The sequence below is a fragment of the Calypte anna genome, chromosome 25, assembly GCF_003957555.1.
Source record: "Calypte anna isolate BGI_N300 chromosome 25, bCalAnn1_v1.p, whole genome shotgun sequence".
NCBI classification, from domain to species: domain Eukaryota; kingdom Metazoa; phylum Chordata; class Aves; order Apodiformes; family Trochilidae; genus Calypte; species Calypte anna.
The window spans coordinates 337446-360872 of NC_044270.1; the positions used below are offsets into that span (position 1 = coordinate 337446).

The following is a 23427-nucleotide window of genomic DNA, read 5'->3' on the forward strand; positions in this document are numbered from 1 at the left end:
GGGAGCTGCAGAGGGGACCTGGGGATAGCTGTCCGGGTGCCCCAGTAGCGCAGCTGTGTTCCCTCGGGACAGCCGGTGTGGGCTTTGGCCGCAGGGGCGGCAGCGCTGCTGTGGTTTCCTCTGCCCGTGGTCTCTTTACGAGCGCCCAGATGGAAAAGCAGCGTCTGGCCGGGACGGCGCGGGCAGCACAGAGCCCTTGCTTGTTCCACCGCGTCCTCACACGGCTGCTGCGGGTGCTCTTGGGTCCTGGCTGTGCCTGGTGTCCCCAGACTTGTGCCACGTGTGTCCCCACCCCACCCCCCCGCTCCCCCCGGCACGGGTGTGATGGCCACGGGCCGGGACCGGAGCTGCGGTGCTATAAGGCTGGGCTGGGCCCGCTGCGGAGCCTCCCCCACGCTGACCCAGTTGGAGGGGCCCCACTGGGAGGGGGAATGACTCAGTGCAGCCCCCCCGTGCCCACTCCCCCATCACGTCACTCGGGAAGTATGTGCCCAATGCTCCCGGTTCCCATTAGCTGGGGGGGCTGCTGCCTGCGCCCACGGGAGAAACCGCAGCACGTGGCCGCCTGCCCTGGCCAGGAGGAGAAACTGGGGCTGCTGTCGAGGCCCCGTGCTAAATCCTGGCTGTGGGTCCAGGCTGCTGCTGGCCCCGGGTCCCTGCCCTGCCCCACGGGTGCTGCGTGCCTGGGGCTCCTGTGCTATGGGCCCGGCCCCCGGTAGGATGCCCCAGGGAGAGGTGGGATGGAACCCACAGGGCTCAGCCTGTAACTCCAGCCCCAAATCTACCTCCTCTGGCACAGTGCTGCCCACTGAGCAGGCAGAGAAGGAGGGCAGTTGGTGCACAGGCGAGGTTGTAGAAAACCTGTTTATTTTATGAAAACATCTAGAAAAGAGCTGGTGTCGCAGCCCTTGGATCAAACAGGTCCCTTGGGGAGTTGCAGGGCTTCAGGGGCTGTGCTGCAGCCCCAGCCTCACGCAGGGACCTGTCCCCAAACCCACCACCACCACTCCAAGCTGAGCTGCTGTGCTAGGCTGGCTGCTGCCACAGGAAGGTCTGGATGGAGTCACCAGGAGCTGTGTCCTCAATGAAGCCAACCCGTGGGTCTGAGATCCCAAAGGACACATCCGTGGTGGAGCTATGGGGGTGTGAGGGGACACACACAGGTCAGAGGGGGCAGCTGGGTTTCCAGCCAGGGCTTGGGGCCAAGCCACTCACCGGTTCAGGACCACCAGGACAACTGTGCCATCGGGGCGCAGGAAAGCTGAGTGCTCCAGGTCACATCGATGGCACTTCTTGGAGACAGACAGCCCCACACGCTGTGAGCCCTCAGGGATGAATTTGCTGCAGGGACAAACAGGACCTGAGCGCAGCACCTGGGGCAGGGCTGGAGCTGGCAGCAGTAGTGAGCATCCCCCTGGGAGTCTCCCCCCAAGTCCCAACACACCTGAAGTGCCCCATGTGGTAGAACATGGGCTGCTTGTAGAAGATGTCCTTGCTGCTGTCCACGATTATAGGGCTGTCCACATAGTTCTTGCTCCAGTTGGGCCCCCCCTCCATGTTCAGGGCCAGGTTCCAGTCGGTCCAGCCCGTCACATAGTTATTGAGATTCTGTGGGGCACGTGAGGCTGTTGAGCCACGGGCAGGTCCAGGGGGTGGCTGGTGTGTCCCTGGTCCCCACCCAGCCCTTACCGTCAGGATGCTGTGACTGTACTTGCTCCCACGGTCCCATCCACCCAGCACCACCCTGGGCTCCCAGAAGTAGGAGCCTGTGGAGGCCTCCGTGGAGAGAAGGAAATAATCTGGGAAGAGGTGATGGGTGATGGAGAGTGTGAGGTCAATGGGTGCCAGGAAGTCCAGGTACCAGTGGATGCCAATGCCACTGATGTAACTGGAGGCCACGGGGTCTTTGAGAACCTGGCAGGAGAAAGGAGTCACCACCCACACCTATGCCCAGGGCTGGGCAGTCACCATGGGACTGGGAGAGCCACCATGGGGCCAAGGAGAACCACCCTGAGGACTCACCACCTGGGCCCAGTAGGGCAGCATCACCCTCTGGTCATCCAGGATGATGAGTTGGACGTTGTGGTGGGAGCTGTTGGCCAGCGCGGGGCCCAGGTCCCGAGCGATGAAGTCCCTCTGGTGCTCAGGGGAGAAGCCCAGGCACTGGAAGGGGTAGAAAACAATCTCACCAGCCGTGGGTTCATTCCCTGCTGTCACTGCCCAGAAGGTCAGGTTGTACTTGGCATATTCATCCAGGAACCTGGGCAGGGGACAGAGGGTGAGCAGCTCCATTGTGGCACTATCAGCCCTGGGAGCGGTGACCCCAGTGCCCACCACAGTCCTGCAGCCCCTCACCGGATGAAATACTTAGCCCAGGCCTGGTGGTACTTGTCTCCAGGGCTGCCCTTCAGTGTCCCTCTCCCTGTCATTGCACCGTTTGTCTTCATCCAGACTGGAGAGGTCCAGGGGCTGGCATAGAGTGAGAGCGGACGCTTGGCCATGGCCTGGGCTGCCTGGAGGATGGGGATCTGGGGACAAGCAGGGTGGCAGCAAGTTCTCCTGGTCTGCGCCAGCACTGGCACAGTGAGCAGCAGGATGAATCCTCTCCCACCCTATCACTGGGAAGATGCTCTCCATCCCCATTCCACTCTGTCCCACCCAAACTGGGAGCCCTGGTGCCTCAGGCTCACCTTCATCTGTGTGTCCTCCTCTGTCAGGTTGAAGTGCTTCAGCTCAAAGTCTCCCACTGCATCAGCGTAGGTGTAGAGGCGCACGGAGAAGTCAGTGCTGGCCATGGGGACACGCACGAGGTTGTACTCAATGCCTGGGGACAGGGTGGGTGGTGATGGGAATCCCTGGGGTATCTTCGGGGGGTGCAGCCCTCAACTTCCAGAAGCCCCTTGGCACCAATCTCAGCAGCCAGACCCCAAGCAGGAGATGCCGAACAGCCCAGCCCCACCACCCAGCAGCACGTCCCTGCCCCGGGCTCACCTTCCTCGGAGAAATAGGAGCGGAGCAGGTTGTTCTGGGCATCCTGTGACAGGGACTGAATGTTGATGGCAGCTGAGTCTGTGACAGAGCCACCAAAGCCTTTCACTTTCTGGTACCGCTGCGTCGTGTCCAGGGTGAGATGGAAATCTGGGGATGGACAAGCAGCGTTGCAGACACTGCACGGGGAGGCTCCATCACCCAGGACCACCAGGTGCCACCTCCCAGCTGGTACCTGTGCTCCCAGCATTGGGCTGGAAGGTCCCCTCGCTGCGCTCCAGCCTCTTCCCAGCCTTGCTGCTCTCATACTTGATGTAAGTGCCCGGGGCTGGCAGCACAACGGGGTCCAGCGTGTCGCAGTACGTGGCACTGCAGGCACACACCAGAGAGCCATGCCCGAAGTCCTTGGCATCGCAGGGATGGCCACCTGTGACAGGAGAGACAGGGCAAGCACAGGGGGCTGTTGGTAAGAGCCCAGCCCACTCCTTCAACCCATCATGGGCACCCAACCCATGGCTTTGTCACCCCAAACGACTGAGCCCTGCAGGCCTCTCCTGGGTGACGTGGTGCCAGCACTTACCTGCTACCCCTGATGCTGCCTGCACCAGCAGGAGCCAGCCCAGGACAGCAGCATAGCCCATCGTGTGCCCCATGTCCCCTCAGCTTCAGCACGGCTCAGATGGCAAACACTGGGGACAGGAGTGGGGTAGCAGCATCAGCTGATGGCTCCTTCAGCCCCCTCCTCACCCTGCCCAGGGACAGAGACCCAGGGCAGGGACAGCCCCAATGCTGCCCTGTCCAGCAGCCTCAGGGAGCACCAGCACTTCACCCCCCTCTTCCCTGCTCCCCATAACGCCAGCACAGAGCTCACCTTCCCTCCTACCCCACCAGTTCCCATGGTACCAGGGGTGCAGCCCCCACTGGCGTGTGCTGCCCCACACCCACTGGCCTGGTGTTAACAGCCACCCACGCTGGTTCACTCCCATTGTCTCCCCTCCCTTGCTCATCCGTGCTGTGCCATTCCATCCCATGCCATCCCATGCCATGCCATCCCATGCCACTCCATATGACCCCAGTGCCTTCTCAGCCATGGGTTTGTGCTCCCAGGCCCATGAGCACCACAGCCAGGAGTGGTTTGGGGTCAGACCCCCAGCACACAGGGGTCCCCCCAGCTCCCAACCTGCCCCATCCTTCCCATGAGGCTGGGCAAGGAGCTTCCCGATGATGGCCCAGGAGGAGTCATCTCCAGGCTCAGGACCCCAGTGCCATGCTTGCTGTCCCCAGGGAGGAGGAGGCAGGGTGGGACAGAGGCAGCTCGCTGCTCCTGGACCGTGCAGGATGGGGACAGGCGGGTTGTCCCCCATCCATCACCTCCTGCTCCCTGCCCAGAGGTGATGCCCGGCCAGCACCCTGAGTTTGGCCTCAGGGGGGTCCCACTGTCCCAGGTCACCTCCTCCCCACTGATAAAGCCACTCCAGACCCAGGCTACTCACAGAAAACCCTCTCACTGTGTCTCCGCCAGGAGCAGGGCAGCAGGCTCAGGACCTTCTTGCTGGTAGAGTGTGGTAGGAGGTGCCAGCTTCTGGTGGAGCAGGAAAGGTGAGTTGGGAGAGGACACCCCGTGGCTGCAGAGGAGCTTGGGGATGATTTTGCAACCTCACTCCAATATGAAGAACTTTCAACACTCACTGCGGCGTTTGCAAACTTCTCCTAAAACCTGTCCCAGCGTTCAGAGGGAAGCTGGGGCAGGATGCCCACCACCCCCCCACAGTGCATCCAACCAAAACCGTTCCATGATCACCCCAGACAGGACCCCCTCCCCCCCCCTGCAGCCACTTCCCCCAGCCCCGTGCTCCCTTCTCAGAGGGCTCCCCAAACGCAGCAGGGAATGGGTGCAGGGGACGGGTGACCACCCGTGTGTCCCTGCTGATGTCTGGTGGTCCTTGGCCAACTTCCACCCAGCAGCACCGCAGGGGCATGGGCAGGAGCCACCTGCACCCCATGCCATGGCCAAGACCCCCGGTCTGCCCATGGCCACACCAGTGACTTTGATGGCGTGGGCAGAGGAGCCACAGTGGAGACCACCACCCTCACACTCCTTGCCCCCCAACTGATGGGTGACATGCACAGGGGGGCTGCTGGACCCCCCACACACACCGTGGCCCATCCCCACACCAGCAGCAGGGCTGGGTGGAGCAGGCTGAGGCAGTTTATCCTCTGCAAAACAAGCCTGGGCTTGGCACCTCCTAATTTGGGATCCATCCTTAGAGCAGGCACCTGCCAGGCAGGAGACACTGAAGGGGAGGGACAGAGCCACCAAAGAGGCCCCTGTGTCCCCCTGATACTGCCCATGTGGGAGGCTTGGGAGGCAGCCCCCACCAAAGGACCATAACTGGGGATCCCAGTCCCTCTCCTGGGGACCACAGCCCCCTGTCCAGTGACCCCAGCTCCTTTCCAAGGGACTGCAGCCCCTCTCCCCAGGACCCCAGCCCCTCACCCAGGTACCACTCCTCCCACTGCAGCTGGAGAAAGGTCCCCACAGCAGGTTGACCAATTTCTCCATCCTCCACCAGCCCCTTGGCTCCACCTTGAGGTTGTTGACCCCTCACTTTCCCCATCACTGTTTTGGCCAAAGGGAAGGCAGATGCATTTCCAGATGGCCGGGGAGCAAGGAGCCCTCCCAGAGGGGCTGTGCTGAAGCCTTTCCCTGGACACGTGTTCCTGGATACTGATGAAGATTTGGGGGTGCAGGGCAGACCTGTGCTGTACCCCGGGAAGTGTGGGAGGCCCAGCACTAGCCAGGAACATCAACCAAGCACAGAATGGGCAGACGTGCTCCAGGCTGAGATGGGGCCTGGTGCTGCCTTTGTGCTGCACTCCAGAAAACAGCTGTTAAACCTTTTTTTTTATTTCTCTCTTTTTTTTTTTTTTTTTTTTTTTTCCCCCAACATCAGCAACTCCACAGCTCACACAGAAGGGGAGTTTGCCAGCAAGCTCTCTGGCTTTCCCATTCCTGGACTTCAAAGATGCTTGTAGTGTTCCCAAAGGCTGGAGCAAGCAAATACTGTAACTGGAATTTAAAGAAAGCAAACAGGAGGGCCAGGTAATTGCAGGCTGCCAGCTCTGTGTTGGCCACAACCAGAATAGAGGGGAGTCTGTGAGAGGGTGGCTAGAAGTAGCCCCCAGGGTGAGCTTTGGAGGAGGTGGCATCAACCTCCTTTTTCTCCAAGGTTTGGTAGAGGGGGGCCAGTGATAGAATTTACTCAGCTTTTCCTACAGCACCCACCCTGGTGTAAGAGGACATTTGGGTTTTTAAAAAAATAATAAAAAAAAAAAGTAAGATGGGGGGGAAAAAAAAAAAACAACAGAACACAAACCACATCTGAACTCAATCAAGAGCTGGCGAGAGGCTGAGGCTCCAGCTGCAGCAGTAAACAAGGCAGCCCCGGGTGGGCCACGGGGACGGAGCCCTCCGGGGCACCCCTCGCCCTTTACCGCCACTCGGAGGCAAAGCGAGCAATTTCCGAGAGCGCGGAGGAAAGAGTGACGGGGCCGGCACATACCGGAGGGAGCGCGTCACGGCTTTACTTGGCGCCCGAGACACGCACGAAGGGAGTCAAGGGAGCCACGTGTGGAAGTGTGGTCCAGGAGATGGAGCAGCAGGAGCCTTCAGGGGGCTGGAGGGGGGCCGGGAGGGAAGAGGGAAATGGGGATACAACAGCAACAGCCACCCTGGAAGGACCTCGGTGCCTGGAGGATGTGCGGCTCCTCCTGTGGTCCCGAATTCGCCCGCCGGTGGGGGGGTCACTGCTTGAAGGGTGTTGGAAAGGGTGGGGGAAGAGCTGACCACCAGAGCCCCCCGGCCAGGTGGTGCCATCCCCACGTCAGGGCCCACGCCACAGGTAGGTCTGGATGGAGTGGGCCGGAGCCACGGTCTTGATGAAACCAATGGCAGGGTCCCAGATCCCAAACGGCACGTCCCAGCCAAACCTGGGGGGCGAGAGGGGCTTGGAGAATATTGGGACAGCCGGGGCCAAGTGTCCACCCACACTGGCTACCCTGCTGACCTGTTGAGGACCACCAGGACGAGGGCTCCGTCGGGGCGCAGGGCAGCCACGTGCTCCAGCTGGCAGAGGAGGCATCGGCGGCTGCTGTGCAGCCCCACGCGCCGAGAGCCCTCAGGGATGAATTTGCTGCAGGGATAATAGGAGCAGGAGAAAGGATCATGCCCCTTACTTCTGGCTGCTGGCAGCACCTGAGCCCTCTCCCCCCCTTTCCCTGACCCACCTGAAGTGCCCCATGTGGTAGAACATGGGCTGCTTGTAGAAGACGTCCTTGCTGCTGTCCACGATCACAGGGCTGTCCACAAAGTTCTTCACCCAATTGGGCCCCCCCTTCATGTCCAGGGCCAGGTTCCAGTCGGTCCAGCCGGCCACGAAGTTGTTCAGGACCTGAGTAGGTGGGGAAGGGGGTGAGTAGGGCTGAGCTGGGTCCCCAGCCCCAGGGACAGTGCTGAGGGGGGGCTGTACCGTCAGGATGCTGTGGCTGTAGCGGTCCCCTCGCTCCCAGCAGCCCAGGGACACGGAGAAGCGGAAGGTGAGGAAGCCACTGCAGGCCTCGGTGTAGAGCAGAAAATGGTCAGGGAAGAGCTTGTGGGTGGCTTCCAGGCTCCAACTGGGGGGGACGATGCTGTCCAGGTACCAGTGAACCCCCATGCCGGCCACGTAGCGGGCAGCGGTGGTGTTGCCCAGGACCTGGGGGGAGCAGAGGGGACACTGGGACCACCTGAGTCCTGTGGGGATAGCCACATGGACCCCATGTGCCAGCAGGGTCCCCTAGAGCCACCTGCTTCCCCTCTTGCAGGCACCCACCCCTTCAGCCCCTTCCCTCCCAGACCTACACCCCAAGGAGCAATCCACGGGCAGCACCCCAACACAGCTCCAGCCCCTCATTTGGCACAGAGCCAGGGGTGTATGGGGGAAGAATTGTCCTTTGGTGGGGCTCCCACCCTCCATACTGCTGTCTGGCCCTTGCTCAACATCCCCCTTGGCCCACGAGCCCGCCAGGTCCTTGGGTGCTGCAGCCGCCTCTGCAGCTCCATCCTCGCTTGGGGCAGGAGCACGTTGGGTTTTCTTTCCTTTTAGCATAAGGTAATCCCCACAAACAACTCCCCAGCATTGCCAAGGGGAAGCTGAATCAGCTGAAACTCCGTGCTGAGGGAATTGGGGATGTGGATCCCACCCCCCCCATCCCTGCTCCCAGCCAGGTTCGGGCGGAGGCGGCTGCTACCGAATTAACCGGCAATTAACCGGCTCTGCCTCTCGCCCTGGCAGACCCGGTTTGCCTCCTGCTCTCTCTAGGGCTGGGAGCAGCTGGGGGGATAATCTTCAGCTGAAACAGGATAATCTTCAGATAAACGGGGATAATTTTAGCTAAAACGGGATAGCTTTCAGCTAAACCAGGATAATTTTTGGCCAAATGGGATAATTTTTAGCCAAAACAGGATAATATCGGCAGCTGAAGTAGGATAATCTGGAGCTGAAATAAAATGTGATTAAAAAGGTGATGATTTGCAGCTAAACGGGATAAGTTGCAGATCAAACCCAAGGCTTGCGTGGGACTTAGAGGAGAGGGTGAGGCCGGGCAGGGGGCTCAAGGGGGGAACACGTTTCTCTTCACCACTTTGGCCCAGTGGGGGAGGTGGATGCGTTGGTCGTCCAGGATGATGAGGAGGGTGCGGTGGGGGCTGCGGGCCAGCGCGGGGCCCAGGTCCTGGATGACAAAATCCCGCTGGTGTTCGGCGGTGAAAGCGATGGTGGGGAACAGGGGGGGCGTGAGGAGGGCGGCGAGGGGCTCGTTCTGTGCAGTCACTGCCCAGAAGGTCACGTTGTGCTTGCTGTATTCATCCAGAAACCTGGAGCAGGGAAAGGGGTGGGACAAACAGCATCAGTTGCACCTGCACCCCAACACCCCCCCTCCTCCTCCTCCTCCCAGCTCCCCCAGTAGTCCTCAAGCAGGGATGGTACTTGATGAAGTAGTTGGCCCAAGTCTTGTGGTACTTGTCCCCTGCCTGTCCCTTCAGTGTTCCCTTCCCACGGACGTCCCCGTTGCTCTTCATCCAGGCTGGGGAGGTCCACGGGCTGGCAAAGAGCGACAGCGGCCGCTTGCTCATGGCCGAGGCTCGGTGCAGGATGGGGATCTGCAGGAGGGGGGCACGGAGTCAAGCTCAGCTCCATTGCAGCCCACCAAAATCAGGATGCTCCCAGGAAGGAGGAAGGGGAGCACTCGAGGGACTTCTGCAGGGAACCTGCCAGCACCACCCCATGGCACAGCGCCCCGACCTTGCACCCTGCCAGCCAGGATGCGCTGGGACGTGCCCCAGAGGAGGTGCCAGCTCCCACGAGTTGTCCCCAAGCACCCTGCCACCCTGTGTGGGGCTCAAAATGCCTGGTCATGGGAGTTCTGGCACACACGGGAGCTCCAGGGGGGGTGAGGGGACAAACACCAATGGCCTCCACTTCCCACCTTCATATTCACGTCCTCCTCTGCCAGCATGAAGTGCTTCAGCTCGTAGTCATTGGGGACATCATCATAGCTGTAGGGGCGGACAGAGAAGTCGCTGCAAGCCATGGGGAGCCGGATGAGGTTGTACTCGATCCCTGTCAAGTGGGAAGAGCATCAGGAAGCACCAGAACAGACACCTGGGTGATGGGTGTCCCTACAGCCCCATCCTTCTCAGAACCCCAGAAGCAGCCCCTGCTGCCTGGGCCCTCGTTGCTCACCACTCTCAGAGAAGTAGGAGCGCAGGAGATGGTCCTGGGCTGGCCGTGACAGCCCCAGGATGTTTATGGCAGCAGCATCAGAGAGGGATCCACCGAAGCCCTTTATGTGCTGGTGCAGCATGGACACGTTGATTGTCAGCAGCAGCTCTGCATGGGAGACCCAGGCTCAGCTCACAGGGCTGGGGCTCCTCTGGTGGCACCCACTGCCCACAGCAGGTACCTGGGGCGTGCAGCGTGGGCTGGAAGCTCCCCTCGCTGCGCTCCAGCCTCTTCCCAGCCTTGCTGCTCTCGTACTTGACGTAGGTGCCTGGGGCAGGCAGGACGACGGGGTCCAGGGTGTCACAGTATGTGGCATTGCAGACACACACCATGGCATCACGACCAAAATACTTGGGGCTGCAGGGCCGGGCACCTGGGGGACACGGGGAGGCTGAGGGGGGGGTGCCAGTTTGGGAACACATCCCTGCTGCAGCCCCCCACCTGCCCCGGGGGCTGCCCCTGTGCTCCGCACCCCATCCCCTCCCTGAGCACCCCAGTTCCAGCCCTGTCCCCACGCTCCTGACCCTGTCCCAGGTCACCGCGGTGCCCACGCTGTCCCGGTGCCACCCGCGCCGTGTCCCCGCACTCACCTGCAGCCTGGGGCACCGCCTGCAGCAGCAGCAGCCACCCCAGGGCACCGACAGCCCCCATGGCCTCTCCGTGTCCTCCTGGCTCGGGTGAGTCCTGGGCTGAAGAGCCTGCGAGCAGGGGCAGCTCAGCTGGGGCAGGAGGGGGTGGAGGGGCAGACAGTGCCCCCTGGATGGATCCATCCTGCCTGGATGTCTTCTCCCCCCCCTCCAAGCCTCTCTCCTTGCAGGAAGGTGAGGTGGATCCAGCCCTCCCAAAGTCCCCTCACCTGTTTCCAACCTGTGCTGTCAACAGCCCTCCTCCTCCGGCAGCTCCAGTCTCCCCACCTCACCTTTACGGGGAGCAGCTCCCAGACCTCCTTCCACAACACACCCTCTCCCACCCCCACAGCTCCTCCTTGCCCTCCTCCCAGCCCATGCTTACCGGGACCATCCTACAGCTCCTCGCCACAGGGACCATGGATTCCCCCACACCCCCTGCTGCCATCTGAGGGTTTCTCCCCCCAGAGAGGGGACGTGAGGACACCGTGCTGGCAGCTGTGCCTATGCCAAAGGCCCCACCAGCACTGCAAGATGCAGCTCAGAGAACCCACAGGGATGCCCCGATTGAAGCCTCTTTCTTTGGATGGATGAATCCCTGGAAGCACAGCAGAGCCCACAGACCCCCAGGCTTCCCCACTAACAGGCACTGGGGGTGCTACCCTTGCCCATCACCCCCATCCTCCCCCACTCTACCGCCCCCCCCAAGAGCTGCTGTAGCTGAGCACCCAGCGTGGGGAAGGCCCAGAACCCCCGGGTGAGGGTGGCAAACGGGGCTGCAGCCCCTCCAGGTGCAGCCACGCTGGGGCTGCTGCTGTGACCTGCCCTTGCATTGCTCACCCCACCTGAGCACACACCATGGGGAAAGCAGCAACCATGGAAGCCGTGGCAACAACTGGCAAGAGCCCCAGCTCTGGCCACAAGCAATGGCAGCCAGGGTTGTGGTGCTGAGCCAAAACCACAGAGGGGACTCGTTGCCCTGACCCTGGCAGTGCCAGGACCTGAGCTCTGCTCCTCTCTGCCTGGTGACAAACCACTTCAGGAGCTCTCCCTGGTCACATCACCAGGATGTGCCTCCTTCCCGTGGACACACGTGCATGCACCCATGTGGGGATGCTCTCAGCAGGGGTGGCCCAGGGGGACAGCGAGGTGCCAGCTCCAAGCCCACCACCCAAAAGCACCCAACACCAGGGCTCAGTGTTTCCCTCCACAGGGTTAAAGTGCTCCGTTAGCTCTCCCTCTTGGGGTGGAGCAGCACTCCATGACTAATTTTCTCCTTTTCTGGCATGGCAGATGCAGCTGTGGGGCAATTCAATTTATCAAACTTGGTCCTAGCCCTGGTCCTGCCCTGTCACCGTCCCTCTGCCACATGGGACCAAGCCAGGGGGCTGTGGCTGCCAGGGGGGGAAGGGGCAGAGGGGCTCTGGGGCACACAGGCAGCCCTGGAAGGAAGCATCTTTAAGGTCCCTTCCAACCCTAATCATTCTATGGCTCTATGAGGCTCTTGGCCCCATTGCTCTGCCCTGTAGCTCTCCCACCCCCAGCTTCTGATTAACCTATCAGCTGGGTGCTACACCCTGGTTGATAACCTCATCCCAAAACTGGGGCTTAAGATATCAGCCTCCTGCTGTCCCATGGGATAACAGCTGCCTCCAGGCCTGCTGCCCGCCACCCCAGCTACCCCATACACCTTTTTCCTCTTTGTTCTGGGCTCTGGCCACAGCCCCACAGCCCGCTCAGGGTCCCACAGCTCCCCTGAGCAAAAAAAACACTGCGGAGGCTGCTGGAGCTCATCCCTATCAACGCTGATAAGAGCTTCCTGCTGAGCAGGAAAAGTGAGACCCAGGGGAAGGGCAACGCCTTGGCACGGGGCGGGTGGCACGGGAGATGCTGGGCAGCCCCACCAAATCCTCTCGGAGCCGCTTCCCAGTGCCGCTCCCCGCACATGGTTTCTCACGGGGTTGACAGCCAGTGGAGGAGCCCGGGGGGGGCTGATTTTGTCCCTTAGCCAAGTCGGTGGGGATGGGGAGCCTGGGAACACAGACCCAGGGCTGAGTTGGCTTTGTGGGGCTTGCAACTCCAAAAAAAAACCCAAAAAAACCAAAAACCCATGGGTGCCAAAGTGAGAAGCAGGGGTTCAGAGCCCCGATGGGCATCGTGGCAGCTCAGGCTCCAGGGTCCTGCCAGGCAGTTGGACCTCAGCCCAGAGCATGCAGAGATGTGGCCCTTGCTGGTGCTCACTGGTTCCATGGGGGTTGAGGGTGGGGGGGTCCCATCCTCCCAGTCCTGGCAGCCACCAGCCCCTACGTGCCCCAGAATGAGCCAACATTTTGCACAAGAATTAATGAGCCAAGCCCAAGGAGGTTGGAGGATTCACCTCCTCTCCATTTCACCAGGAGCTGCTGCTCCTTCAGAGCCCAGCAGAGCAGAGGGAAGGAGAGCTCCAGGATGTCCCAGGGTGATGCAGCATTGAGACATCGGTTTGCAGTCCCCGGACCAGGAAAAGGTTAGAGGCAGCTGGTAAGTAAGATCTTGGGAAGCAGGCAGGAGGGGGAGGAATGGTCCTGCTGCGGGGCCAGGATGCTGGGAGTGGGGCTCATTGGTGCTGAAATCCTGGAGAAATATTTCCCTCTTGTGGACAAACACAGCCTCCGGGCAGGACCAGGATGCTCCTGAGCTCTGCACAGCCAGGACTCGGGGACCCCCGGGGTGTAGCAGGGTCCCAAGGCGATGCCCTGCTGGCAGGGCAGCACAGTTCATCCTGCCAGCTTTGAAGGGTGACCCTGGCACCCCGGGCACTGCAGTGCTGGGCTGTGCCAGGCCCACGCAGCGTCTGCTGTCAGTCCTGACAGCACCCCTGGGCCCCATCCTGCTCACATCAACACTGCTGACCCAGCTCAGCGCAGCAGCCTGGGCCTCCTTTCCACACCCCACCTGCAATCCTGGCCTCCCTGCCGTAATCTCCAGCTCCTCACACCCTCCCAGCTCCCCCCTCCCTCCTTCCTGGGTGTGCCTTTGCTCAGCACCCACTCCTGCCCCTGGGCCTGCTTGCTCAAGATGCCCTGGCTGCATGGTGGGTGCTGAGCCCCTGGTGCTCCCCAAGCCTCCTCCTTGCAGTGGGGATCACTCTGCCCAGGTGCTGCATCCCTGCAGGAGCAGCGTGTCCTGTGGCAGGGGACATCCCCCAGGAGGTGTCTTCTGCCTTGAGTCCACTCCTCGCCTGAACCCACTATGCTGCAGCACCCCTGAAGCTGGTTCTGCCTCCAGACCCCACCTCACGGGCACCCCACAGCCTGGGTGAGGTGGGATACAACCCACACAGCTCCCAGCCCTGTGCTGGGCCACAAGCAGCTCCAGCTCAGCAAAGGAAGATGAACTGAAAGCTGAAGTTTGGCCTCAATCCCTACCTAGGGCTTCCACCGAGGTGGATGTCCAGGCATTGTGCTCCAGAACCCAGAGCCTCTGTGTGCCAAGTAAACCCCAAGCTGCCACAGCCCCCAAACCTCCTGCAAAGGCAGCAGGAGAGGACCCGGGCTCAGCTCACCCCAAGGCAGGCAGCACACACTTGAAACTGGGGGCAGATGGGGACAACCCCTGAAGTGAGCTGTGGGGAAAGCAACGAGGGGTAGGAAGGAGAGTGGCCACCCCATAAAGTGCTCTGTGCTGCCCTTGGGACTCCTGTGGGCTCGTTGCCCAGGCGGCAACCAGCCACAGTGCCTGGGAGCAGGGGAGGGACCTGGATGTTCCTCTTCCAGCCACAGATGAAGAGGCAGCAGCAGCCTTTAATATTGGAGCAGCAGAAAACAGCGTTTAGAGCCTCTGGGATCTCCGTGCCCAGCACTCCTTGACCCAGCTCGCCCGAGCACTCTGCTCCACCACAGCCCAGACAGGACTGGGAGCTGCCTCCTCTTTGCTCCCTGGCCCGAGCCTGCGGGCAGTCTGGGGCTCCTCTCCTGGCCTGGCTCAGCTGCCCCTGCCCAGCCACGGGTGTCCCAGCCCCTTCAGTGCCGCTGCCATAGGTAGGTCTGGATGGAGCTGGCTGGAGCCATGGCTGCGATGAGGCCAACCCTATCAGCCAGCCCAAAGGTGACATTCTGTGGGGACCTGGAGGGAGAGGAGCAGCCGAGTCAGACCTGCACCAGCTCCAGAGCACCCACAGCACCCAGGGCCCAGCAGAATCAGCCCAGCCTGGCAGGATGGGTGGCATGCTGGCATGGCACATCACTCACCGGTTCAGAACCACCACCACCACAGCACCGTCGGGGCGCAGGAACGCCGTGTACTCCAGATCAGTCTTTTTGGACTCTTTGGAGGCAACGATCCCCACGCGCTGGGATCCCGCAGGAATGAACTTACTGCGTGGGCACAAGCAAAAAGTAACCCCAGGAAGGGAGGCAGACCCCGGCAGAGCCTCTCCTCCCAACAACCCTCCCCATCTCTCCTCCCAGCAAGTTGGTGCTGCAACCATGGAGCTGCAGCCCCAGCAGCTGAGAGCGTGGCAGGGGGGCTTGACACACCTGAAGTGCCCCATGTGGTAGAACATGGGCTGCTTGTAGAAGATGCCTTCACTGGCATCCACAATGACAGGGCTGTCCACGTAGTTCTTAACCCAGTTGGGGCCTCCCTCCAGATCCAGGGCCAGGTTCCAGTCGGTCCAGCCAGCCACATAGTGGTTCAGATTCTGCAACGGGACAGGCCACAGATCTGCCTAAGGAGTGGGGTACCAGTGGGAGAGGGAGGGTGCTGGCAGCCCTCTCCGGGGCTGGCTGTGCAGGGCAGCAGAGGAGCACTCACCATCAGGATGCTGTGGCTGTACTGGTTGCCCCGCTCCCAGCAGCCCAGGATAACATCCCGCTCCCAGAAGTGGGCCCCAATGCACGCCTCCGTGGCCAGGATAAAATAATCAGGGAAGAGTTCATGTGTGGGCACCACCGTGTCCTGTATGGGACCGATGAAGTCCAGATACCAGTGGATGCCTATGCCATGGATGTAACGAGCTGCTTTTTCATCCTCAAGGACCTGAAAGGGAGACGAGTTGGCCACCACTAGATCCCACGGGGCAGACCAAGTGCCCCCATCCCTCCCGCTGTGGGACAGAGGAGCTGAGCCCTCCATGGGGACAGGGGATCTGCCCTGGCTCACCATGCTGGTGGTGACCCCACCATCCTGGGGTGGACCCCAGGCTGTACTCACTACTTTAGCCCAGTGTGGGAGGTGGAGCCGGTTGTCGTCCAGGATGATGAGCTGGATGTTGTGGTGGGAGCTGTTGGCCAGCGCGGGGCCCAGGTCCTGGGCGATGAAGTCCCGTTGCTGCTCGGCTGTGAAACCCAGGCACTGGAAGGGGTAGTTGTTAATCAGCCCAGCTGTAGGCTCGTTCTCAGCTGTCACTGCCCAGAAGGTCAAGTTGTACTTGGCGTATTCATCCAGGAACCTGGGCAGAAGGCAGAGAGTGAGATGTGGGGAACTGCACCTGCCAGACACCCATCCCTTCAGCCCAGGCTCTCCCTACCGTACAAAGTAGTTGGCCCAAGTCTTGTGGTACTTGTCCCCTGCTTGTCCCTTCAGTGTGCCCTTCCCCACGAAGGACTCACTGGTCTTCATCCAGGTCGGGGAGGTCCAGGGGCTCGCGTACAGCAACACCGGCTGCTTGCTCATGGCCAAGGCTCGGTGGAGGACAGGAATCTGCAGGAAAAGAGCAGAGGGACCACCTGAGCTGAGCCCCTGAGCTGAGCCCCAAGTCCAACCCCTCCTCTATTCCACCACTCACCTTCAGCTTCGTGTCCTCATCTCGCAGTCTGAAGTGCGTGAGCTCGTAGTCGAAGGGAACGTCGTCATAGGTGTAGGCATGGAGGGAGAAGTCACAGCTGGCCATGGGGATCCGGATGAGGTTGTACTCTAATCCTGCCAGCCACAGTGGAGTGGGACAGGCAGAGGTGACCAGAGGGACAGAAGGTGCCCGAGCACTGCCAGCTCCAAGGCAGAGACCCACAGGGTCCCCATCACCATCCAACCCACCTCCCCCTGGTGTTCTCACCTTCCTCAGAGAAGTACGAGCGGAGCAGGTGGTCCTGGGCTCTTTCTGGCAGGGAAAGGATATTTATGGCAGCAGCATCCGTGACAGAACCACCAAAACCCTTCACGTGCTGGTACCTCTGCGTTGTGTCTACAGTCAGGACCAGATCTGCAGTGAGGGGAATCAAGTGTCAGGGCAGGTGGTGGACACGGCCGGGCCCATCTCCACCTCCCACAGCAGGTACCTGGGGCGTGCAGCATGCGCTGGAAGCTCCCCTCGCTGCGCTCCAGCCTCTTCCCAGCCTTGCTGCTCTCGTACTTGATGTAAGTGCCCGGGACCGGCAGGACGACGGGGTCCAGGGTGTCACAGTATGTGGCATTACAGACACACACCATGGCGTCGCGACCAAAATACTTGGGGCTGCAGGGCCGGGCACCTGGGGGACACGGGGAGGCTGAGGGGGCTGCCAGTTTGGGAACACGTCCCTGCCGGAGCCCTCCCACCTGCCCGGGGGCTGCCCCTGAGCTCCGCACCCCATCCCCTCCCCGGTGCTCACCTGCAGCCCGGTGCACGGCCAGCAGCACCAGCAGCAGCCGCCGCCAGCCCAGGGCTCCCATGGCCCCGCCGCCGCCGCCGCCCCCGGAGCCTGCCAGCACCGGCCCCGACGAAGCCTCCTGTCCCGGTGGCACCCCGAGCCGGTCCCGGCTCGCTGCCTGCCCGGCCCCAGGGCCGCTGCCGGCCTCGCCTTTAAGGGCGACCGGGCTTCCCGTCCCGCCCACGCCCGGGGCACCGGTACAGGAGCGGCACCGGCTCTGGGCAGGCCGCGGCTTGGGCAAGAGAGCGGGCCCGGCCCTACCCCTGCCACGGGCCCGGGAGATGCGGGGGGCACCGGGACGGCGCACGGCGCGGACCCGCCCCGCCCCGCGCTGCTCCCGCTCCCCCCCCCCCCTCCGGCCCCCCCACGATCACAGAGCCCCCACCGGCACCCCCGGTGTCACATGACCGGTCAGCTGACTGACCCACCCAACCGTCCCGTCCGGTCCCGTCCCGTCCCGTCCCGCCCCTTCCCCCGGCGCCACCGGCACCACGGCCCCGGGGGGCAGCGACCGCTTTATTGTGTCTGCAGCGAGGGGCAGCGCCCCGCAACGCGGCCCCGGACACAGCCGGGAGAGGGAACCCCGAGGGGAGCGGGCGGGCACGGCCAGCGCAGGGGACCGGGCACCGGGCACGGCGGGTGTGGGGACAGGTGGGAGGGGGGGACAGGCACAGGCATGGCCAGCACAGGGGACAGGCACGGCCGGCGCAGGGGACAAGGGCGAGGGACAGGCATGGCCAGCACAGGGGACAGGGCAAGGGACAAGCACCGCCGAGGCAGGGTACAGACACGGCCAGTGCGGGGGACAGGCACGGCCACCCCAGGGGTACAGGCACGGCTGGTGCAGGGGACAGGCACAGCCAGGACGGGGGGAACAGGCACAGCCACTCTGGGGGACAGGCATGGCCGTCCCGGGAGTACAGGCACGGCTGGTGCAGGGGACAGGCACGGCCACCTCGGCCCCCAGCAGGTACCCCAGGGGACCAGCCCCCAGCCCTGTCTCCCCATGGAGCAGGGGCCCGGCAGAACCCCCAGGGCAGCGGCGCAGGACCCAGCCCCGCCCGGGCAGCAGCAATGTCCGAGAAGTCCGAGGGCCGTGGCCCGGAGCGGGACCGCCCCTGTGGCACCGGGAATGTCCCCGCGGAGGTGTCACAGGGCGCTCTCCTTGCAGGTCCCGCTGAGGCTCCGCGGGCGGCTGCGCTCCAGGCGGCGGGAGGAGAGGAGCCGGCGCAGGGAGGAGGTGGAGCTCAGATCCCCGCAGCTCTGCAGGTGGATGCCTTCGTGGGGCCGCTCTGCTCCGGACCGGGTGTTCCAGGGAACCTGCAGGCCCAGAGGGACAGGCTACAGCCCCTCACCTCTTACTCTGCCCCCTGGCACCCGAGGTGGGTGGGTGCACGGGTCAGGACAGCAAGGGTGGCAAGGGATGGTGGAGGTGTGTGTCACACACACACACGCTGTCATTAAGGACGGGTTCGTTCCTGTCAGGGCCTCTTGGGCTGCGCAAGGGTTTCAGCATCCCGTAAGCCAAGGACAAGGTGTCACCATGATTTGCTCTGAGCTCTCGTGACTCAGGGGAAAAGCCAAAACTCTTGCCACACAGGTGCTTTTCCCACTCACAGTTAAGGTGGTGACCAACGGGAAGGGGCTGTCTGGACAAGGAGGGGCTGGGCAAGGACAGTGCCACAGGAAGGAGGCTTTGCCTGCACCCCTGCCTGCAGCTGGAGTGCTAACACCATGGGGTGCATGGCAGGGGAATGGAGACCCCAGAAGCTAGAGGGGGACCAGAGGGTGTAAGGGCGTGGATGGAAGCCCCTGGGAAAGGGGAGGTTGCCCTGTCCCCTGGGGCACTATGGGTGCTGGAGCTCACCTGCTTGTGCCCCTGAGAGCCGTGCCCGGGCACCTCCACACCAGCTGCTGGGCTGCGTTTGGGTCTCTGCAGGAACCTGGCCACCAGCCCACGAGTGCCCCGGCAGACTTTGAGATCCCCCAGGGAGCGAGTTGTCGTCTTTGATAACTGCTGCATCACCTTCTTGGAGGGCAGCAGCTTGTTCTTCCCCACTGAGCCAGCCCGGAGCAGTCGGGGGGAGTCACAGTGTGAATGGCGGAGCAGGCAGGCCTCTGAGCACAGCCCTGTTGGGATGCTGCTGTCAGGTGCTGGGACAGTGCTCCCAACTGGGACCTGACCCCACAGCCCTGGGAGTCTTGCTTTCTCCCCTCCCCAGCCAGTGGGAACAGTACCACCATGGGTCTCCACTAATCTGTCCCCAGTGGGGTGAGTCTGATGACCCAGTCTGATGTCTGGTTGTGTGGAAACACAACCTCTACCCCCGAGTTCTCTGTGGATCCCCCAGTGCCCTGACCTGTATCCGCAGAGGAGTTGGACACGCTGTCCTCCAGTGCTTTGGTATAAAGTACTTCCCTGAAATCTGCTGGGAGCAGAAAAAGCATCCTCAGGCTTCAGCAGCACCAGCACAACCCACCAAGCACCCCCCTCCTCCCAGCCCAGCAGCTTCTGCCTGCTCCCCCCACTCCCCTGGGACAACCACCTGCCTTCAGACCAGCTCTAAACCTGCCAGGCCACAGAGAAACAGCCAAAACCCACAGTCCATCCCAGTCAGACACGGTCACACACACTTCCCTACCAGCCACCTACCAGCATCACCAGCAGTCAGGACACCAGGGTCACTGTGTGACCTCACCAGCAGGCGCTGGCTCAGCCCCGGGGCAGGGGATGAGGGGCAGGAGGTCTCACTGTTGCGCCGTGGGTGACTCAGGGGTCCGGAGCCAGAGCCTGTGGGACAGCCACCCCCACGTCCTTGCAGAGAACCCTTCTCCTTGAGTCGCACCTCGGGGAAGCAGGGCCCGAGGCAGCGGGACAGCCCCTCCAGGCGATTGCAGCTGTGGGTCACGGCTCCCCCCACCAAGATGCCGTCACAGCCTGGCTCTGCTGTGGAGCAGGAATAGGAGCGTTCCCCCCGCACCCGGGGCTGAGGGGTCTCCTCGAAGGGTCCCTGCAAGCCCAGTGTGGGGCTGCGTGCGTGGTGGCTGCACTGCACGCAGTCCACACTCAGGCAGTAATCCGCACGGCTCCGCTGGATGGAGCGGAAGAGGACGTAATCCATGGAGCGCATGGAGCCCTGCAGCTCCAGCAGACACGAGTCCTCCGAGGGACTGCTGTCCCCAGGGATGTCCATGATCTCTGACATGATCAAGGACCCGCTGTCCATGGACACTGCAAGGAAAGCGGGCGTGAGTGAGGAGCTGCTGGGCAGGGCTGGCTGGTCCCCCATGGCAGGTCCTCTGTCCTGCTGATGCTCCCAGCCTGGAAAGAACCAGGGGGGGGTCACTCACCTTCTCCACTGAGCACGATGGAGGGGACACGGTCGCAGGTGCAGGTGTGTGAGCCGTCCATCAGCTGTGAGTCAAACAGGGTGGCCTGCAGGACAGCGTGGTCAGTGCACAGGCAGAGCAGGAACCCATCCCTGCCTGGGATCCCGGCTCCCACCTGGCTGTCCCCCCGCAGCCCCATCACAGTCTCATAGGAAGGGGGGAAGTCAGTCGGGTAGAGAGGCACAGGGCTGTCCATGGAGCCGTTGTAGGTGATACTGTGGAGGCAAGAGCAGAAAAGCCACGTTGGGTGGGATGAGCCCTGCCTGGGGGCAAATGAGCCCCCAGTCCTGCACCAGGGTTGCCTTGCTCCCAGCTGGGCACCTCTGCGCATCGGTCTCAGAGCTGCAGGTGTACTCGGGTGGGTAGTAGGGCGGTGGTGGTACTGGGGGCACAAACTCCTCAAAGTCCATCATGCTCTGAAGAAAGGTGTCAGGGGGGGAAGTGCATTCCAGCGTCACGGAGCTCGAGCGCTGAGGGACCAGCTGCAGGGAGAGGAGGGGGAGATGGGACCCCCCCACCCAGAGTTCCAGTGAGGGATATGTGTCTTAGGATTTAACCCAAGCCGGGCTGGGGCCAGGTCCTGTCACAGCATCCTGGGACCTCCCCAGCCTGGGAATGCTGCTCCCAGCCTCATCTGGTCCTGAGCCTGGGCCAAGACTCACCACATGGGCAATGTCAAGGGAGAAAATCTGGATGCAGCACACAACAGCAGAGAGAGTGCAGATGATGGTGGAGAAGACAGTCAAGCCACAGACACTGAAGAGGAGATCCTGGGGAGGAGCAGGATGAGCTGCATCTGCTGCTGAGCATGGCAAAGTGCACAGCCACTCCCCAGGGAGCCCCTGATCCCCTCCAGGTCCCCCACCTTGAGCACCACATGGATACTCCTGCATTTAGGGGTGGGGAACATGGTCAGCATCTCACTCTGCTGGCTGCAGGAGGCTGGCAGAGTTTCTGAGCGGGCCTGGCAGCAGACACACGAGTCCCTTTCCTAGGAACAAGGAACTCTGTGAGGGACTCGCAGACCCCTTCTCCCCAGCTCGCCATATCCGTAGGGACAAGCTGTGCTCAGCTGCCCGGGCCTGCAGCAGCCCTGGTTGGCCTCACCGTCTCGCAGGCCTCCAGAGACCTCACCAGCTGCGCGTTCTGGCAGGACAGGATGGATCCAGCAAGGCTCAGCATGACACCCAGCACTGACAGCAATGTGAAGAAGGTGACCTGCAGCATGGAGGAGAGGGGCTGCCAGCCGAGCAGGGCTGTGGAGCAGGGAGGTGATGCACATGACATGGCTGCACATCTAGAGGAATGTGGGGCTGCTCCATCCTCCCCCCTGCCCTTGCCAGCCTGGACCCCCCTCTACAGAGGGTGTCCCCCCCCCAACACGTACCACCAGGGTGAGCGGCCGCTTCCAGGAGACAATGCCAACAATCCCAGACAGCGCCAGCTGCGGACGCACAAGCCCAGGGGTGAGGATGGGGAGGGGTCTCTGCCAGGCTGTGGGGCCCAGAGCAGCCCTCACCCTCAGGCAGAGCCCCCCCCCAGCCCTGCAGCCCGGGGCCAGTTCAGAAGCAGAAGGGCCACAGGGGCAGCCTCAGCGCTGCGAGCCTGGAGAAACTGCTGATTCAGGGGAGCCTGGGGACTGTGGGCAGCTCCAGGCCGGCAGCGAGCCTGGGCCAGGGTCTGTGCCATGAGGGACCCCAGGCCTGCAAGAGCACTGCCCACACCCCCCCAGGCACACAGCAGGCAGAGCTTGCTTGGGAGCAGGGCCTGGCTGCAGCCCCCCACCCACCACTGCAGCCCTCCCACACCCCTCGGGGTTTGCCCAGAAAAGTGTCACTGCAAGGCGTACCCCAGCCGCCCGGGGGTCCCCATCCCTCACACAGTCACCCTGGAGAACCCCCGGGATTCTCCCACAATGCACCGCGGCAGCCACGGGCAGAGGGTGGGGGAGCAGCGGGGCTCCGCTCCCCTGGGACCGGTGGCACACCCAGCAGCCCTCCACCCGCCGAACCGCGCTGGGTCGGACCCCTCCGCGCTTCCCAAGCCTCAGACTCACCGAGAAGCCGGCCCAAGATGGGCAGGAATGCCGGATCTTGGCAGAAGGCGTGATGGTGGCCGCCACCAGGCTGAAGGTGACGATCAGGACTCCCAGGATGATTTGGATGAAGCCCAGCACCAGCAGGATCTGCAGCCAGGTCCGCTGGACGCGGAGGTGCGTGAGGCTGCGGGACGTGCGGCCGGTCAGCGAGCGGCTGGACTCGCTGGGGGAGGGCATGGTTGCCCCGGGCGGCGAGCGGGGCCAGTCGGCCCCAGAGCCCCGGGGCAACCGGCGGCACCGCGCCAGGACGGGGCCGGTCTGGGGGAAGCAGGAACGGATGCTCAGCAGGAACGGGCCGGGCTCCAGCCTTCGTCCACCGGAGGATGCTGACGGCGGCTCTTCCCTGGCCCGGGGACGGGACCCGAGGACCCCAGAAGCTCCGCGAGTGTCCTGGGAACGGCACCAGCTTCACCGGTACCTTCGCATCCCGGCTGGAGAGCCAGCCTAGAGCCGCCGGCTGCGGGCAAAGCGCGGCCTCGCTGCTCCCTCCTCTCTCTCCGTCCTTCCAGTACCGGGGCCCTGCCAGGGGCTCATCCCGCCCTGCCGAGGCCGAAAACCTCCACGCAGCCCCCGGGCCAGGCCGCCGGCCCCCGAGGGAGGGAGGAGCCGCGGGCCGGGCAGCGGGCGAGGGCCCGGCCACCGCCCAGGAGCATCCTCCGGTGATCGCCGGCACAGGGCCCGGGGCGGCCCCGACCCGGAGCAGCTACCGGAGGGCTCGCCGTCCCGCACCCCCCAGGCCCGACCCCCGATGGGGACGCCTGGGCGGCGGGATGCTGCGGGGAGCGCGGACGAGCATCGCCCCCGCCGAGAGCCGGCGGCGGCCTCCGGGATCCCCGCTCCGCCGGGGCTCCGAGCGGCGCAGGGAGGCTCCGGTCACGTTCCCGCAGCCCCGACCG

The 23427-nt window shown here is 63.0% G+C and overlaps 3 protein-coding genes across 10 annotated transcripts; all 3 read right to left on the minus strand.

Annotated features, from left to right (window-relative positions):
- Nucleotides 1–1026: 1026 nt before the first annotated feature.
- Nucleotides 1027–3629, minus strand: LOC103530718 (lysosomal acid glucosylceramidase). The gene is made up of 10 exons (XM_008496297.2): nt 3569–3629; nt 3224–3415; nt 2992–3138; nt 2691–2824; nt 2356–2528; nt 2023–2260; nt 1690–1914; nt 1445–1608; nt 1216–1341; nt 1027–1135 (listed from the first exon to the last, which is right to left on the minus strand). The coding sequence occupies exons 1-10, from the start codon at nt 3627–3629 to the stop codon at nt 1027–1029; spliced, it is 1569 nt and encodes a 522-aa protein (XP_008494519.2).
- Nucleotides 3630–6737: 3108 nt separating this feature from the next.
- LOC103530737 (lysosomal acid glucosylceramidase) lies at nt 6738–17381 on the minus strand. Of its 2 annotated transcripts, none has more exons than XM_030465195.1 (10): nt 17005–17381; nt 9991–10182; nt 9771–9917; nt 9514–9647; nt 9015–9187; nt 8668–8902; nt 7518–7742; nt 7276–7439; nt 7056–7181; nt 6738–6978 (listed from the first exon to the last, which is right to left on the minus strand). In XM_030465195.1, exons 1-10 carry the CDS (start codon nt 17063–17065, stop codon nt 6873–6875), a joined length of 1563 nt encoding a protein of 520 aa, XP_030321055.1. In that variant the 5' UTR covers nt 17066–17381; the 3' UTR covers nt 6738–6872. The 2 variants fall into 2 exon arrangements, with proteins under 2 accessions (XP_030321055.1, XP_030321054.1); XM_030465194.1 differs by lacking the exons at nt 6738–6978; nt 7056–7181; nt 7276–7439; ... (4 more) ...; nt 9771–9917; nt 9991–10182 and adding exons at nt 14198–14539; nt 14665–14790; nt 14953–15116; ... (4 more) ...; nt 16470–16616; nt 16693–16884.
- Nucleotides 17382–17547: 166 nt separating this feature from the next.
- FAM189B (family with sequence similarity 189 member B) lies at nt 17548–23129 on the minus strand. 7 transcript variants are annotated; one of them, XM_030465192.1, is made up of 12 exons: nt 22490–23129; nt 21821–21877; nt 21541–21651; nt 21299–21424; nt 21096–21203; nt 20755–20915; nt 20549–20648; nt 20395–20479; nt 19697–20275; nt 19404–19469; nt 18911–19173; nt 17548–18363 (listed from the first exon to the last, which is right to left on the minus strand). In XM_030465192.1, exons 1-12 carry the CDS (start codon nt 22706–22708, stop codon nt 18193–18195), a joined length of 2046 nt encoding a protein of 681 aa, XP_030321052.1. In that variant the 5' UTR covers nt 22709–23129; the 3' UTR covers nt 17548–18192. The 7 variants fall into 7 exon arrangements, with proteins under 7 accessions (XP_030321052.1, XP_030321049.1, XP_030321053.1 ...); XM_030465189.1 differs by having other exon boundaries at nt 19404–19472; XM_030465193.1 differs by lacking the exon at nt 21821–21877 and having other exon boundaries at nt 19404–19472.
- Between the last annotated feature and the right edge of the window lie 298 nt (nt 23130–23427).